Source organism: Colobus angolensis, unplaced genomic scaffold, assembly GCF_000951035.1.
Source record: "Colobus angolensis palliatus isolate OR3802 unplaced genomic scaffold, Cang.pa_1.0 Scaffold123, whole genome shotgun sequence".
Lineage (NCBI taxonomy): Eukaryota > Metazoa > Chordata > Mammalia > Primates > Cercopithecidae > Colobus > Colobus angolensis.
Window position 1 is genome coordinate 427,648 of NW_012113475.1, and position 17,474 is coordinate 445,121.

The window sequence follows — 17,474 nt, forward strand, 5'->3', positions numbered from 1 at the left end:
GTATTAATAATATCAAAGAAAGAAAGGAGGTTGGTGTGACATGGTTAATCCTTAGTAAATCTGTAGAAGACCTAGTAATACTGATTCCTCTTGTGTTCAGAGTCATCCATGGCCATTTGGTAGACTGTGCTCTGGTTTCAAAGAAGGCAAACTTAGGCTGTCTTTTCCTGAAACTATACTTGGAAAGATTTATAGAAGATAAAACTAACACTCACATAATACCTACTAAGTGCCCATACTGTGCTGGGCACTTAGCATATTTTAACTCATTTAATCCTTGCAATAAACTTCTTAAGTAGATACTACTGTATCTACTATTCATTATTACCTACTGTTACCACCCTATTTAAAGATGGGAAAATTAAGGTGAAAACCAAGGCAGGTTTACTAACTTGCCGCAAAGCTGATAAGCAGCAGAGCCAGGATTTGAGCCCAGGGAATCTGGCTTGTAACTACTTTGATCTGTTGCCTGTAAGGATATAAAACTGACATTGTTTAGAAAGAGGCATCAGGTGGAAGTGAGGAGACTCTGTTACTCTGAATCATCAGTTTGCTTCTTTTGGCCTCAGTATTCTTATCTGTATAATAGGAAGGTTCAAGCAGAAGGTCTTTTGAGATCTCTTGCTTTTCTATGATACTTTTAGAGAATTTCCTTTCCAAAGTTATTTTCAACAAGCAGTAAGTTTTAGATATATGAAGTATCTTATGCCCTTTTAAAAATACCACCCATCTCCCCATTTTTTGAAATGGGGTATTGTTACGTTGCCCAGGCTGGTTTTGAACTCCCAGGCTGAAGTGATCCTCCTGCTTCAGCCCCTTAAGTAGTAGGGACTACAGGCGCATACCACCATGCCCAGCTTAAAATGCTCCTTTAAATTTAATTTCATCAGGACATATTGAATAGAGTAGCTGACTGCTTAAACCCCAGTACTTACACAAGGAGTATCCTCAAATCAACATAATCGACTGCTTGGGAACATTCTAATTATGCAACTCTGAAGAGCTTTAAATAACACAGAATAGTACATTAAATTTGTATATTCATTTAACTCTGATGAAAGGAAATCCTAGTAATAACAGTCAAGTGGATAAAGCAAATAATAAAACAGCTATGTATATTTAAAAAGGATAAAGTATGCCTAGTATTTGCCAATAAGCACGACCAGACTCGGATCCTACATTCACTTTGCGAGGGCTCCATTCTACATGTCCTACGGAATCTATTTATTAGTTTCATTTCCCTTTTTGTTTCCTTGATACTGAGTCCCAGAAGCCAATGAACATCATTTTCGTGTGGAGGGGCAGTACTTAGTGAATGGCCTGCTGGTGCTTGCCTCTGCAGTAAGTATTGCTTCACCTGATATTCTGTGATTCCACACGAATGTGAGAGTAGGAGCTATGGTATGGGGATGGGAAGGAGCAACCAAACCAAAAGAGAGAAGGGATGGTGGCTTGAAGACTGGTGATGGGGGCTTGCAGGTAGATACTGGTTCAGGTGGTTTTTGCTTATTACAACTTTCGTTTACATTTTTTGTTGCACCGGCTTCACATTCACAAATTCGTGCAGAGTTTATTCCTTACTGGAAAGACACCATTTTCTTATTTTAGCTATAAAAACGGTGATATTTTAGTGATCAGACTTATTGCTCTCATTTTACGTAAAAATTCCTTTACTTTTATTATACTTATAGCTATATTAATGCTATAATGTAATTTGGAAAGTTACAATAAGTACATAAGCTTAAAAAAAAAAGGTCACTGAAAGCAGTAACCAAATGATGAGAATGGCCTTGATGTGAATTCATGTAGATTTTAAAGATATGTACGTTCAATAACAAACGCAGTAATTGGCAAAACAAAAACAAAAAAGTTAAAGCAAGTTATTTCAAAAACTACTTGGAATACACAATCCACTTTCCCAAGCCTATCAAAATGCAATGTATTTTTTTCCAATAACTTTAAAAAAAAAATCCATCTAGATTTCTAAAATAAAATCTTGGTTCCTTCAATTATAATCTGAAGGAAAATTCTTTATGTTAATAGCTTTAAGGAAACTATAAACTGGCTTGCAGTCACTCTGAAGAGTATTCTCAGCTTTATATTAGCATTATTTCAGTGGCTGGGAGAGATGATAAATATGACTAACCAAGATAAAAATAACAAACTGAGTCCATTTTAGGAGAAAGAAAAATATGGCTAATTTGAATTCTAACCAAAAATTCTAGTTTTTATCTAGAGCTTTAGGGTAGACCATATCACTAAGACTTGTGCAAATATAACATTTATTTATTTGGTTACTGCATTTTTCTTTTATTTGGGTAACAGTGACTACTATGGGACTTTTTTTGGGGGAGGTAGGGGCACAGGTTGTTTTTAATGTATGAATTAAAAACTAACGTGATTATTTCACAGTACTCAAAAATGAAAGAACATAAAGGTACTCACGAATATATAACTGAAATTACAAATTAAACAACCCTGCGTTTTGCTGCTCAGTGAATGGCTTTTGAGCTGAAAATGTCTGACAAAATCTCAAATCCACTGCCTAATTATATAAAAAGAACTAGAACAGGTTTCTTAGATTGCAAGGACAGAACTAGAGTAAAAAATAGTTTGTTTTCACTGAAGCCCTGGATGCCAGAAATGGAGTTCACTCTTTTTCACCTGGTGGTCTTTTCAGCTTTCCTCTTGATCCTTCATCTAACGTCATTAACATAACTTCTTGGTTTAAAAGAAAGAGAGAGGAAAGTGGATAGGGAGAGAAGACAAGGAGATCCAGGTGCTGAAATGGGACTGATTTTTCACAGTTAAGACCCCCTGGTAAGTCATTGCGTTAAGGCATGCTGCTGTATTGGAATCAGGTGCACAATTTTTCCCTCCTTGCAGCCGTCACGCACATACTGTAGAGAGGTAGACTGGCATTTATTTTGGATCCACATTGGTATGTGTTTGGATGCAGACACATGGATAATGAAAGAACAAGCAGCTAGATAAAACTGCTGCAATATCCTCCCTGAAACACAATTTTGACAAGGCTACTCTCTTCTTGGCAAGTACATTTCTAACGTTTTCACCAAAGTCTCTAGAAAAAAAACCAATTTGAAGCACTCACTGTATTACAGGCTTTCAGTAAGATGCATGTATTCAGTGTTCTTTTTGATAAGCAAATTCCTTAAATTTGCTAACCTGAAAAAAATGGTTTGTCTATCCATAAAAACAAACATAGAAACAAAGCAAACCAAAACGTCATTCTTGAAAAATGGGAAGGAGATTTCATGAAAGAGGCAGGCGGCTGGCATGCAGCAGTGGAAGATCGCGCCACAGAAGGTAGAAATCCTAAAAGCACACTGGTTCCCTATTACTCGGCTTAGTACTATGAGGGGGAAAAGACACAGACATATACAGCGCTCCTGGTGCGTCACAAAGAAAAATAAAAGGCCTGCAAGGTGACACTGTGATGAAGGGCAAGCGTATTTTCTTTCTTAGATTGCAGCTGCCCTCAGCAACATTTACCCTGAGGTATTCCTATGCCAGGTCAAGGATTTTCAGTCATTTAGAAATGCAGTTACTTCTGCATGCATAGCTCTCTCTTTCACCCACACTCTCACACGGTTACATGCCTCTCATTTGTGCTTATTTATATATGCTTTAATGATGGCAAATCATCCAAGTATCAGACAACCCTACCTTCCCAGTTCTTTTCATCACATAATGCAGTCAGGTCCAACTGGGGCACTTCGGAGACAAAGCTCTCCTGCTGGTCACCGGCATCTTGATTCCTCTGCTGTTTAGTGTCAGATAGGCTGGGATGCTCCTGGATCTTCATTGTGGGACTCTGCAACAACAGCACAATGTCCCCAAATATCTACTGTTCACCCAAACCCAGAAACGTCTGCAGCAATTCCACTCCTTCAGGATAAAACCTTCCAAGCCGCAGCTGCTAATACATCCAGCACAGAAATGAAAATCATGGCTTGATGCCCCCCGGATCCTAGCTGGCCACTTGCACGCAGAAAGCAACTGTCCATCTGTGCTCCTTTAACTTTCCCCAGGCTGCTCTTCCCAATAACTGCAGGCAGCTGACAGTCTTGGTGATTACTGATTGGGGCCAGGAATGAGGGAAAGGAGTTTGGTGTTTTCTTAAAGGAGTATGGCTCTCCTGACTGTAAACAACAACAACGAAAACCGGGCTACTGCTGTTGCTAAGGCTGTAGTAGCAACATGGTGTCTTTCGCAGGTGGACTTCTTTGCCCCTTAGGTAAACAGTCCTGCAAGCCAGGAACAGAGGCTGTGTACGTGAAAGCTCCCCTGCCAGCCCTGGCTGCTTAGATCAATTAAGCGGGGCTAGCTGCACATTCCCAGATTTCCTGTGGTTGTTTTCTCGCTGAGTACTGGGAGAACAGACTATTTATGGAGGAGCTCTGGGTATTAAAGCATTGTTTGCGCAAATTCAAACAGCACCAGGGTTTGGCGTCTCATCTCAGCTAGCAGTAAAGAATACGGACTCTGGAAATGAGCCAAAATTACATAGGGAGCAATTTTTTTTTTTTTTTTAAGTAAAAAGTCAAGAGCTGGCAAGTCAGTGATGCATAATTCATGTCTTACAAATACGCAACTGTCACTTGTTTTTCTACTATTCATCTACTCTGAATATTAAATACTTGGCTATACTTGCTTACACCACGCTAGGACATCTGAGGGAATGGAGAAATCCTCCCCAAAAGGCTGATATTCAAATCAATAATTTTATGTTTAAACAAATTGCACTGAAATTAATTTTTTTAAACCTTGTTCTCTGGGTCATTCGTAAATTCAACCACTGTCACTCTTCCCTGTCTCATACAATTATAAACAAAAGTGTTTATGAAACAGTTTGCTCACAAATGTATTCCTTAAGTAGCACAGATGGGTACAAAAGATTTTCTTTCGGAGTAACTACAAATGTACTTTGACAAATATACTATAATTAAACAAAAAAACTAAAGACATCTGGAAATCATTGTATGAGAAACGTTCCTATGCTTAAAGCACTACTTAAGACTTGCAGCTACTTTTAATAGCTATCCAACCCACTCTGAAATCATCAGGGAATAGCCAGGGCTTTCTACTATTATATTTCCATGAAATGATGCATGGAGACATATTTTCTTCACATTTGGGATAAAATGAAATACCATCATTCGGGTCCTGATGAGCTACTAAAGTCTTATAGAAATGCCAAGTAAATCTGGAGATTTAAGATATAAAAATGCAGTTTGTTTACTGGGGAAAAAGCCAGATTAGCCATTTATGTCACAAAAAGTATTTTTCCCTGAAGCTAAAGCCTAAGTGGACCAGGGTTAAATGCCCAAATCTAGTTCTCAGCTTTTTAAGTTACAAAGCCACTCAGTCACCAATTGTGTGTATGCCTGGGTTGCGGGGGGAGCGGGGGTGTGGGCGGGGGGAAGCAAAAGAGAGTGAGAATATGCATACAGCAAATAAGCATTTTCTCAGAAAGATTTAAAATGCTCATTACCTTTACAGACATCAAAAAAAGAATACTAGAAATACGATTTCATTGTTCAAGTATGGTATTTCCTTCACGAGGAACATACATCAAGTCATTTACGTCATCATGCCATGGAAAGGACAAGGGTTTTGCTTACAGGCAGACCTGGGTTTGAAGTGTGGCTCTGACATTTACTAGCCTGGTGCCCTGGCTGAGTTGCTTCCCTTTTCTGAGCCTCCATTACCTAACCTTTAGAATGATATAAGTGATACCAACTTTGCAAAGTTCTTTCGAAGATCTGTTAGAAGGTATGAAGAGCCTCTAGCATGATGTCTGGGGCAGGAGAGACACAAATGAAAGCCATCATTCTTTCTCTACTACTGTCTGACACTGTATGAAGACAAATGAATAAAACACTGGCACGCCTCAGAATTGCTAGAGAGAGGAATTGGAGACAAGGCAAATACATTTGCAATTTGAGGGGAGGCATACTGCAACAAAGGATGGAAGACAATGGCAAATGCATTATGAAAACATTTTAGTGAAAAGAGCCACTAGCGTATCCGTCATGAATCAGCAACAGAAATTTTGATTTGGGGGCAGATAGGTGTGGGCTGGAGGGGTGAGGGAGGACGGCACATCACACAGAAGGAAGGAAGAAATACCAAGTGCAGATGCAGGCATGAGAGCGTGGCATGCTTGGCCACAGCAAGAGAAGAGTTTCAGGGTGACCAGCGCTTAGGACAAGAAGGGGGAATGGCAGATAGCAGGGGTGTCCGCTAAGTAGATGCTGGACTGTGAAAGGCCTTATATACCGGGCTAAGTATTATATACTTACATATTCAAAAAATATTATTTCATAATAGGGCTGCCTATTATGTCTTTAGAGATACAAAGACAAAACTTATTCAAAAGAAATGATTTTTCAGTACCTACTATTTGCTAGATGTTTTTTTCACACACTGGTGAAACTATGGTGGACAAACAAAATCTCTGTCATAATGAGTCTTACAGAGAAGACAGTTAATCAACAAAAAACTGTTAGGGTTCTGGAGAAAAATAAAGGGATATAACAAATAAAAGAAAAATAAAGTAAGAGGGATGTTGGTGGTAGCGGTGGAGGCCTCTGTTTTATATTGAGTGGTCAGGGATGGTCTCTGTGATAAAGTGACAGGAGGTGAGAAAGTGGGTCATTTGTGGAAAGAGCATTCCAGGAAGAAAGAAGCCAAGTGCAAAGGCTCTGGGGCATGGTCAGTTTTTCTATGTTTCAGGAATAGTACAGAGGTCACTGTTTCTGGAATCCAGGAAAGGACGGCCAGAGCCATTGTAAACAGAGGGTGAGGATGTATCATATATAATGAGGCATTAGGTCATTCACATCATAGACCTATGTCAACACATGAGCTTCTACACTTCCTGGCTGATTTGTGGTACAGCAGTGGAGAGATTCCTCCTACACAAAGCTACACCAGCTGGCATAGCCCCGGACACACTAAGCACAGCACACTCCAACTGCATGTGGAAATGCACGTACAGACTGGCCCTGTCCTGCTGTCTCCCATCAATCCCTGAGGTTGCTTTCTTACTTGCCCAAGTCCCAGCTTTTGGCCCTGCTGGTCTATGATGTGACAGGGTTGTCTTGCCTGGGGTTGCAGACTGCTGATGGTTTTTTGTGCATGTGGGTGCCAGGGAGCCTGCCCTATGTCCTATGGCCCATGGTGAAGTTCTTCAGGCTCCGTAAACACTAGCATAAAATCTGCCCTGCCTTCAAATGTTAGCATAGTCTGGGTGAAGCATCTTGCCCAGTTGCACCACCCTCTCTAACAGGGCTCTTCGTATAGTATTGCAAATATAATCTGTTTCTCCTACTAGATCATCAAGGTTAAAATGTCAAAGGCATTCTCAAATTTAAAAATATTTTTGGTTTCAACTTTTGTTGTTTACATGTCTAATATCTTCTGTTAAATCACAAAGTAAGTAATTTCACAATTTTCAACTCCAAGATCCTTGTACTGTGATGTCATATGCTAAACATTGTCAAAAATGCTGCACTATATGAAAACACACCAAATATTTGTGTATTGAAACAAATTGAGTGTTTGGCTTTTAGGTGAGACAACGTAGTATGGCATATTAGGATGGGTTTTAGAGGCAGAGACTCACGTTTAGATACCAGCTTTACTAGCTGCAAGACTTTCAGTGAGTAAACTTCTTTGAACTTTAGCTTTTTTTTTTTCCCTCAAATACAGGAACAAGACTTCGTAAGGTTTGTGAGGATTAAAATGAAAAGTGTATATAAAACAGCCTATAGGAACTATAAACAATGTTATTTCCATTTATACCCTACCTTCCTTTCCCATTCATTCATTCATACATTTGGCAAGTGTTTACTGAACACATGCTATGTCCTTGGCACTGGAATTTAGTAGCAAGCAAGATAAGGGATTTAGTGCAAGAGAGAGACACTGAACATACAAGTGCCAAGTATCATGAGTGTTATAAAAGAAACGTAGGATGCTAGGCGACAAATATGAAGAGAGCTCATCTCTCCTGGGGCCTCAGGTAACATTTCACATTCAGGTCAAGGAGCCATTAATTATGAAGCTATCAGTCTAATCTTTGCCAAGACTTGTCCCTGTCCAGCTGGACCTACCTTTTTCTACCCCCAGACTTTATTTGATCCTGCTCTTTCTCTGGCTTCAAATAGTTGGTGAATTTTTGTTTTATTACTTCTATTGCCCTGCACAGGATATAGTTAAGTGGCCTAAAGTTTATCAGAGCCAGGAATGACAATATCAGAAAATATGCCATATAATGTAGTTTGCATAGGAAGAAACTACAGTATTAACAGAAGAACTACACAGAACCACAAACATTTTTTGTTTGGCCTGACAGTAAAGGAAAAGTGGACATAAATTGTCAAAATCCATGTGAACTCCAAAGCTTCATTAGGCTTTGGCTATTGGATTGATTTGGAAGCGAATGTGAAGTAAATAGAGCTTGTTAATTTTTCTGGTTATAATATTAAAACAAAGTCCTAAAGCTTCCATGAAAACAGTGAAGTCAAAATAACAGTCATCCATTTCATAAATACTTTCCAGAAATTCACTTTTTCAGGGCAAATAAGAGCCTGCACTTAAGATCTTGTGATAACTAATATTAATTCTCAGTCTTGATTGAAAAGCCTTCTCTTCTCTCCTTCTTTTTCTTTTCCTTTTTTTTGAAGCAGGGTAAGAAACATGGAACTAGTCTTTTTTTAAAATTATGAATGTCTTGTTTGTTATCAAAGGTATGCTTCTAAGCTCTCTTAAGCAGCAGGCTTAGAAAGCATAAAGAATGTAAAAATATTTTGAAAGAACTTAACACTTCACTGACCTTGTAATTCTGACATAAAATGATCTCTCCCAGATAATGTAATTCCCTCATATGTAGTTAACAATTCTTACTTGTTTTGACTTCTCAACAGAGATTCATTGTAAGGTTTTAGTTTTAATATTCTGGATTTCATAGGGAAGAATAAAATATTTTCATCATAGAAAACAGGGATTAAATTGAAGCATAAAGCATAAACTCCCTTGGAAACAGAACTCTGAAAATCGGTAATTTCAGGGATATCTTTTAGAATCTAGAAAATGCTAGTTTTAAGGATTACCTCTCTTCTGGATACTTGTAGTTTGTTAAAAGAGTTTAAAAATACACAGAAGAACAAAGACTCTAGATTTTGCATGCCCAGGGAGCAGTGTGCTAGGCTCTTCCTCATGTTATCTCATTTCATATTGCCCAGATAGGATATTTTATTAAAATATTAGCCTTTCTGAACCTACCTGAAGAAATTGTACTTTAATTTTGGACATTTCAAAGTGACTCCTGACTTTTTTTCTCATTGGCAGTGTGTCACTAAACAAATTTTAATCCAAACCACATAAGGAACTCTTATGAAATAGAAACGGGTAACTATCATTGATCAATGCCCATCTGAGATCTCAGGAGAACGTCTTTTTGGACAAGATTAGTTGCATAATTAAAATAAATTAAAAAGATATGAAATAAAGGGATAAGCCCATGTTCACTTTCAATACATACCTCCAAACAAAACACATTTAAGGCTGCAAACTGATTATTTAAGAACTGGGGTCACAGTTGTAACTTCATTTGCCTTTGAGCGGCAGATCTAAGAGAAGCCTCTCTCTGCCTGTCTCTAAAGAGCATTTCTGAGGCTGAAAACAAGTGTTCCTCATTCTAATGGAAATAGTAGTCCCCCCCGAAAAAAATCACCTTTCCGCAAGAGCTGTCATTTGCTATGTTATCTTATATGAATCTGAGATTTTACAAGGAGAATTTTAAATCACAATACTAATAAGGACAAAGTCTACCTTAATGGAAAACAAAATTAGAAATATTACAATATATATTCAATAGTGGACATGTAAAATCTGACATCTCAATCTTATGCAGTGAGACCTGAAACAAAATAAATACTGGTTAAACAGAACTCTAGGAGGAGTAACCAAAGTATAGACTTATTTTTCATCACTGAAAATGAAAGGTTACTGATGTTTTTACTAGAAAACCAGGTTAAATATTGGGTGGTGAAAGTTTTAGGAAGTACTACATATATTAAAAAGTAATAAATAACAGCACACTGAAACAAAGGAAAAACCTTTACAAAATGGAAAACAGTTCTTTTCACTGTCTTTCATGGATAATAATAAAATATATTTCCTTCAGTGAAAGAAGGACATGCTTTCACAAGTAGAAATCATCCCAATCTTATGGAGTGATGTCTTATTTTTCTCCTTTGGTGCAGCTGTGATAGAAAGGTGACATGGAGAGCTTAGTCTAGATTTTAGTTCACCACCTAATTTTATCTCCTAACCAAAACCATCATGATGACAATGATTATTATTAGTGAATGCCTAAGCAGTGCCAGCAGTGGCACTGGGCACTGATTGGTGGCTGCATATGGATAACACACATAAGAAGAGGACTTGGCACATGGAAGAAGGATGTGAGATTGTTTCCCCATGATTCATCCACTGCCCTGGGAGCTGTCCACCAAAGACCAAGGCAGACTGAGTTCAGTTTCGTTTGCCATTTAGTTTGTGTGCTACTTGGAATTTATGAGTTAATGCTATGAAGTCCATCCACAAAAGTTACTTTTATTCCCTTTTATCTCATAAAAGATAACAGGCACAAAAGGAAAGAACTGAGAAGACCTCTCCAGGAGACTGGCAAAGCGATTTTCTTTAAAATCATGTTAGATGGGAGATCAGTAGGTGCTTGCTGTGAGTGGAGGAAGATGGCAGTGAAAGGATAAAACCATAAAAAACAAAACACAACATGACACTAACATGGGGGAAACATGATCTTTAAAAAGATGCCTAGAGACAAGAAAAGAATGTCAGCTTGTTGCCTGGGTCCCAAGGAAGGAAGCATAAATGAGTTGGAAATAGATGAAAAAAGTGGCTCAGAAGCTGTGGGGTCAGAAAGAGGAAGCATTCCCCTCCTATTATCTGGCTAAATTATCTAGTGAAGAAGTATATATATGACAAGAGTTGAATGTAGTCGATACGAGCATTAGCGTGTGTTCAGGGAGTGAGGATTAATTTCTAGGAATTTTATGCACATTTTTTAATGATAATACAATTTTCTAAGAGTGTCTGTAGCTTTCTGATTTTTAAGCTGTAAAACTCCATGGGGGAATAGACTGTGGCTGTCATTAAATCCCAGCTCCTAGCACAGTACCTGTACCTAGTAGGATTTAATATATGTTGTTGATTAAATCCATCAGTGAATTCGGTCAGTGCCCAACAGAGATTAAGAATTATTGGGCTAGAGGGAATGTTCTCTTTATATCCAGAGTCAGAATTTAAGAGTGGGTTAAGAAAAACTTTACTTCTTGAAAAGCAAAACTGGTAAGATTGAAGGTGGAGTTGGAAGTATTTGGAGGTAGTAGATTGCATACACATACATGAAATAAAAATGATGCTCGGCACACTGAATGGAAGCTGGAGTTGGGAGAAAGGGAAACGAAATACTTGAGTCAGCATGGTGATGCCTGGAGGACACGTGGGAGGCCAGGGAAGTAAATGAAACTTGAAGATACAGATGACATAAGGGAGGTGAGAGACTTTTTTCTCCAATGTCTATTTAAAATGAGAGACAAAACTCAGCAAACAAATTGGATTAAGTAACTCAAAGTGAATTTATGTTAATTTGAAGATTCATGACCTAATCCTTGTGAGTAAGACTCACTACCTACATATTTCAATCACTTAAAAAATGCATCAAATTGTGGAAAATAAAACCAGTAGCTTTGACTTTTTGTTTTGTTTTACTCTATAGAAAATCTAAAGAGAAATTCTTGTGCTATTAAAGTTTATAATCATAAGCAAAACAAAATAATTCACAAAGGAAAATAATGAAGTTCTTATGATTTCTCAAGGAATCTTTAAGTTTGGTATTTGCCTTTCTAATCAATCACAGTCATATTACTTACCTCATTGTCCCTTACTGACAGACTAATATTTCAGAGGTACACTGAAGAGTGTATGAACAGCCCCATCACAGTCTTACTCTTGCTTGTTAGTTACTCACCTCGAAATGCTGAGTGTGTCCACCATCTTTTTCACTTCCTTTCCTATAAATAACGGCAACAACAACAAAATCATAAAATATCTACTTGTTTTATAACAATGTTTTTCATCCATTGATATTCCGATTTTATTTTAAGAGTATGTTGAGTAGCTCTAAGCCTAATACTTACAAAATTCAAAAACAAAACACAAAACAAAAAATTAATCAAAACAAAGCAAACTGGAAACACAAATAAACATGACTATATTTATTTGCCTTCAATAGCACTGTGATAGATTTTCTATTCTAAGCATTTTCCTTGCTATAAAATATTGCTGGCCGGGCGCGGTGGCTCAAGCCTGTAATCCCAGCACTTTGGGAGGCCGAGACGGGTGGATCACGAGGTCAGGAGATCGAGACCATCCTGGCTAATACGGTGAAACCCCGTCTCTACTAAAAAAATACAAAAAACTAGCCGGGCACCTGTAGTCCCAGCTACTTGGGAGGCTGAGGCAGGAGAATGGCGTAAACCCAGGAGGCGGAGCTTGCAGTGAGCTGAGATCTGGCCATTGCACTCCAGCCTGGGCAGCAGAGCGAGACTCCGTCTCAAAAAATAAATAAATAAATAAATAAAATATTGCTGGTAAATATATAGTCCTTTAATTCCATTCTTTTTAGTTCTTATAATTCACATTGCATTACATGAAAATAACCTTTTCCTGCCCTTGGAAAGAATATGAGGAGGTAATTCTAAAATTACCTTTCATCGGACATCTGTTCAAAACCATCAGGTCCAGTTCTCTCATGAGATCGTGTGGAATTGAGACTTTCCATATTCTGTAACAGAACCATTATTGGTTGCCCAACAGGAATGGTAAGAAATATGCAACGCAGACCCTCCTTTCTTTAAAATAGAAAAATCACATAATATGTATATATAAACTAATTCCAGTCCTCATATTTTTATCCTTGTTTAAACTAGTAAAATTATGACAGTTTATTACATCCTACTTTCATAGAATTGTCTATTGAACTTTATCATCCTTTGAACAAAGATATGTGACAGCATCACAGAAATGGCCATTGTGCCCTATAATGTCTCTCTTAGGTATTATCCATATTGGACAGCTAAATAGCAAAAGCCAGATTGTTAGAGAATCAGGGTGGGTCAGACTTAGAATTGAGGAATCTGACCTTGAATCTCATCAGAAACAGATGTAACATTTTCTCTCTCTCTCTCTCTCTATATATATATATATGTTTAAGAATGTATATATACATTCTTATATATATGCATACACACATTTATATATATTCAGTGTATACTGATAAAATTGAAGGTGGAGTATACACATATATGTATATACACATACATGCACACTCACACATATACATACTCAGTGTATACTGCTAATATTATCTAGAGTAACATGTAGCTTATACATAAGCTGTAAAATATCTATAAAGAGAAATGAAAATTTAAGAAACTTTCTTTCTACAATATTTAATGTTAATCTTTATATTAGCCAAGATGGAAAAAGACAGAAAATAAATTTGAATAGTATGTATTTTCAGCTGACCAGGTAGGGTTAATGCTTACCAGGAGGCATATATGTAAGATCTTTTTGACTGCCTCTGTGAATAAGGCCAATGCTTTCTAAATATCATTCAGGTGACTGGAACAGAATAAGTAAGCCATTTCCTTGAAAGGAGATTACACATAAGCAAACAAGAGAATATCTGAATTCAGCAAACTCAAAAACAAAGCTGCCTTGGAAATTTGGACCTGAATTTTGTTAACTCAGATTTATATCTGCATTAAAAGGATATTAAGCATAATCCACTCATCCAGTGTCATCAAGGTAAATTATATATATATGAAAGTAACATATGTTCATCTACATATCAATAACATTCCATTATAATAAAACCCTTTACTAAGTAAATCTAATTAAGATTCATGATAATCCCATGAAGTTGGCATTTACAATGATCTCCACAAAATAAACACATAATTAGAATAGAAAACTAATCTTTGGCTTGGTAGATAGCTGAATTATTTTCCATTTATGTTGGTTTGGCCAATCTGCCTGGAATTCTCAGTTTGACACCCTGGGCTCCATTAAAGAATAGAAACAAAGAGAGATATCATAGTATAATAATTATGACGGTGGCTCTGAATCAGAATACTTGGGTTAGAATTCCAGTTCCACCATTTGCCAATTGCATGACCCTACTTGAGCCTTAATTTCTTCATCTGGAAAATGAAGATGGCAACAATAGTTAACATAGGGTGGTCATGAGGATTAAATAAAGTGATATATAAAGTACTAGAATAATGATGGGCGTGGTGACTCACACCTGTAATCCCAGCACTTTGGGAGGCTGAGGTGGGCAGATCACGAGGTCAAGAGATTGATACCATTCTGACCAACACAGTGAAACTCCATCTCTACTAAAAATACAAAAATTAGCTGGGTGTGGTGGCACGTGCCTGCAGTACCAGCTACTTGGGAGGCTGAGGCAGGAGAACTGCTTGAACCCAGGAGGCGGAGGCTGCAGTGAGCCAAGATTGCGCCACTGCACTCCAGCCTAGCAACACTGAGAGACTCCGTCTCAAGAAAAAAAAAAAAAAAAGAATAATGCCTGGTACGTTTAATGAATACTGTTAATAATATAATTAATGAATTGTTGATGTTATTGTTTCTGAACCAAGGAAAACATTTTATTGTTATTTGTTATAGTATCTCCAAGATGTTTGTTATATGTCTCCAAGGAAAATATTTTACTGTTATTTGTTCACAGTCAAGACACTGTCCGAAGAACAGGAAATACAGTGTTTGTGTCTGCCATTAGAATACTAGAATACTGAGCATCGATTTACACACTTAGATAATTTTAGAATGGATCCAAGAAATTAAAAATTACAACATTCAATTTTATTCATACCTCTAAAGTTTGAGTTAGAAGAGGACTTTATAAAATGGCTCCCATTAAATCAAGAATAATTGCTCTTATTACCTGAATGTGACTTTCCTGATGAAAAGGGATGTATCTATGACAAAGAATCTTTGTTCCCATTGGTAATCTTCAATAGATTATCAGAATCTTTAGTGTAAGATCTAGTGCAATAGTATTAGGTTTTCCTAAAGCTCTGAAACATGAATTCCAAAGGAAAGCACAATCCTCTGTCCTCAGTTCATTTCACAGCAGCACCAATGAAATGATACATTCATAATTACATGTAAATGACTATTTCCAAAGAACTAATCATTTTCAGATCAAGGCTAAGAAATATTAAGATCCGGCCGGGCGCAGTGGCTCAAGCCTGTAATCCCAGCACTTTGGGAGGCCGAGGCGGGTGGATCACGAGGTCAGGAGATCGAGACCACCCCGGCTAACATGGTGAAACCCCGTCTCTACTAAAAAAAATACAAAAAACTAGCCGGGCGAGGTGGCAGTGCCTGTAGTCCCAGCTACTCGGGAGGCTAAGGCAGGAGAATGGCGTGAACCCAGGAGGCAGAGCTTGCAGTGAGCTGAGATCTGGCCACTGTACTCCAGCCTGGGTGACAGAGCGAGACTCCGTCTCAAAAAAAAAAAAAAAAAAAAGAAAAGAAATATTCAGATCCTTCATGTAGGAGATAGCTTGAAAGAAAAATATAAAATAAAAAAGAAATATTCAGAAAGAATAAGAGTGAACAGAAAATAAAACATAATAGCATTATATAAATTTAGAGATATTTCAGTTAGAAGATGTTAGAAGATGGATTTTTTTTTTTTTTTTTCCCCTAAACAGAGGAACCAAAATATAACTGATACAGGTGTCAGGAACTACAGAATAAAGTCGGTTAGGTCACACAGCTTTGCAAAAAGCAGTTGTGAGATGTGAGAAAGCTTAGCTGACCTCTAGGGTTAAAACAAGTATTAACTTCTTCAACTCCATCCCTACCACTTTTTACATGTTTTATCCATAAGTTTAAGAACTCTCCAACTATTTGAGGTTTTGTAGATGTAATTCACAAAGGCTGATTTCCAATATTGTTCAATATTCTTCTCTAAGGCTTTTTAGTAATTCTAATTGTCATGTTATTTCTGTACACATTTGGGCCTGCTGAATATTCATTGTCTGGTTTCACTAAAACAGCAAGCAGGTACACAGTGTTCCTTTCCTAAGGTAGCTGGGATGCACCTATACCTTTTGGAAATGGAAAATCTGAAGAATGCTACAACTGGGAAAGTATTTTTTTTTTTTCAGAATCAGACTAACAAGGGTAGTAAACATCTATGAGTACAGTAACAAAACTATGTATTTCCATGGGCACAATACATTTTGTAGATTCTAATTTGTATTCTTTGTCTTGGGGTTAGGGAGGAATGATTAAGATAAAGAAATAGATAAGTAATCTCTCTACTTCACTAAGATGAGGGAAGGGAAAAGTGTAATGTACAGGTCAAAATAATGCTGAAATGCAGAATGCTTTTGAGAAGTAGACCTTCAGATGTGCTCCAGGTGCTAATAGTACTTGTCTTACAAGAAAATATTGAGTCATTGTCTTTTGAAGGTTTTAAACAGTTTTATGTCCCAAACACATCTCTACCAGGTGTGGTAAAGGAGTAGTCTATTAATGTTTTCATTGATTAGATGTTGAAGTAATAGAATATTGTGGAAGTGTTTTATTACATTAATTTTTAATTCCTTTTCTAAATTTGGGATTTTTTAAAGGGAATAGGTAATTTTTAAAAAGCAGCGAAGAACAGATTTTGACTTCAGGTCTAATTTAATAAAGTTGCTTCTTGTGTTGCAATTTTTTTCAACTAGATAAAGCCTAGTTTATAATCCATAAAATTATGACTCATGTAAGTCCTATCAATGACTTTCAAAACACAGAATCACTATGGCATAATTTATTTTGATAATTTTGGGGTGTCAGAGGAACTAAATTTTAAAAACCATTCTCCTTAAGTATAAAGATAACCTCAAGTCTAAAAGAGCAAAAGCCTTGATAAAAGTTCATTTTAGACTGTGGAATTTATTTTCAACTATTTTTCTTTCTCCCTCTCTGTGTTGGCATTGAAAGCTAGGCTCAAAACCTGTTTGACCACTGACTGAAGCACTTAACACTTGGAACAAAAACAAATTCATCTTCTAAAACTGTAAAATGCTGACAAAGCTTTAATAGAGGACACACACAAAAATGCCTCTCTCAATATACAAACAGCTCAATCTGAAGGCTACAGGAATGCTGTTAGTCAAAACAGGTTCATTATTCTAACCTTGAGCTCTAAGAGAAGGAGAATATTTGATAGTCTCGTTAAGAAAGGATTAATGGCATATTTGAATTCTTTTTTGTACCCTTTTGTACATTTTATGTTTTGTTGCTTAAAATTGTATAAGCTCATCCATATTCAA

At 37.2% G+C, this 17,474-nt stretch overlaps 1 protein-coding gene across 2 annotated transcripts in view; it reads right to left on the reverse strand.

Moving 5' to 3' along the window:
* The window catches only part of FAM13A (family with sequence similarity 13, member A), a 342,193-nt gene that overhangs the window by 28,607 nt on the left and 296,112 nt on the right, over positions 1–17,474 (reverse strand). For both annotated transcript variants that reach the window (XM_011932518.1, XM_011932526.1), the window contains 3 exons: positions 12,825–12,901; positions 12,086–12,128; positions 3,688–3,835 (listed from right to left, as the gene is read on the reverse strand). In XM_011932518.1, the coding sequence (XP_011787908.1) occupies positions 3,688–3,835; positions 12,086–12,128; positions 12,825–12,901 (268 nt within the window). The remainder of the gene's footprint in view (positions 1–3,687; positions 3,836–12,085; positions 12,129–12,824; positions 12,902–17,474) is intronic.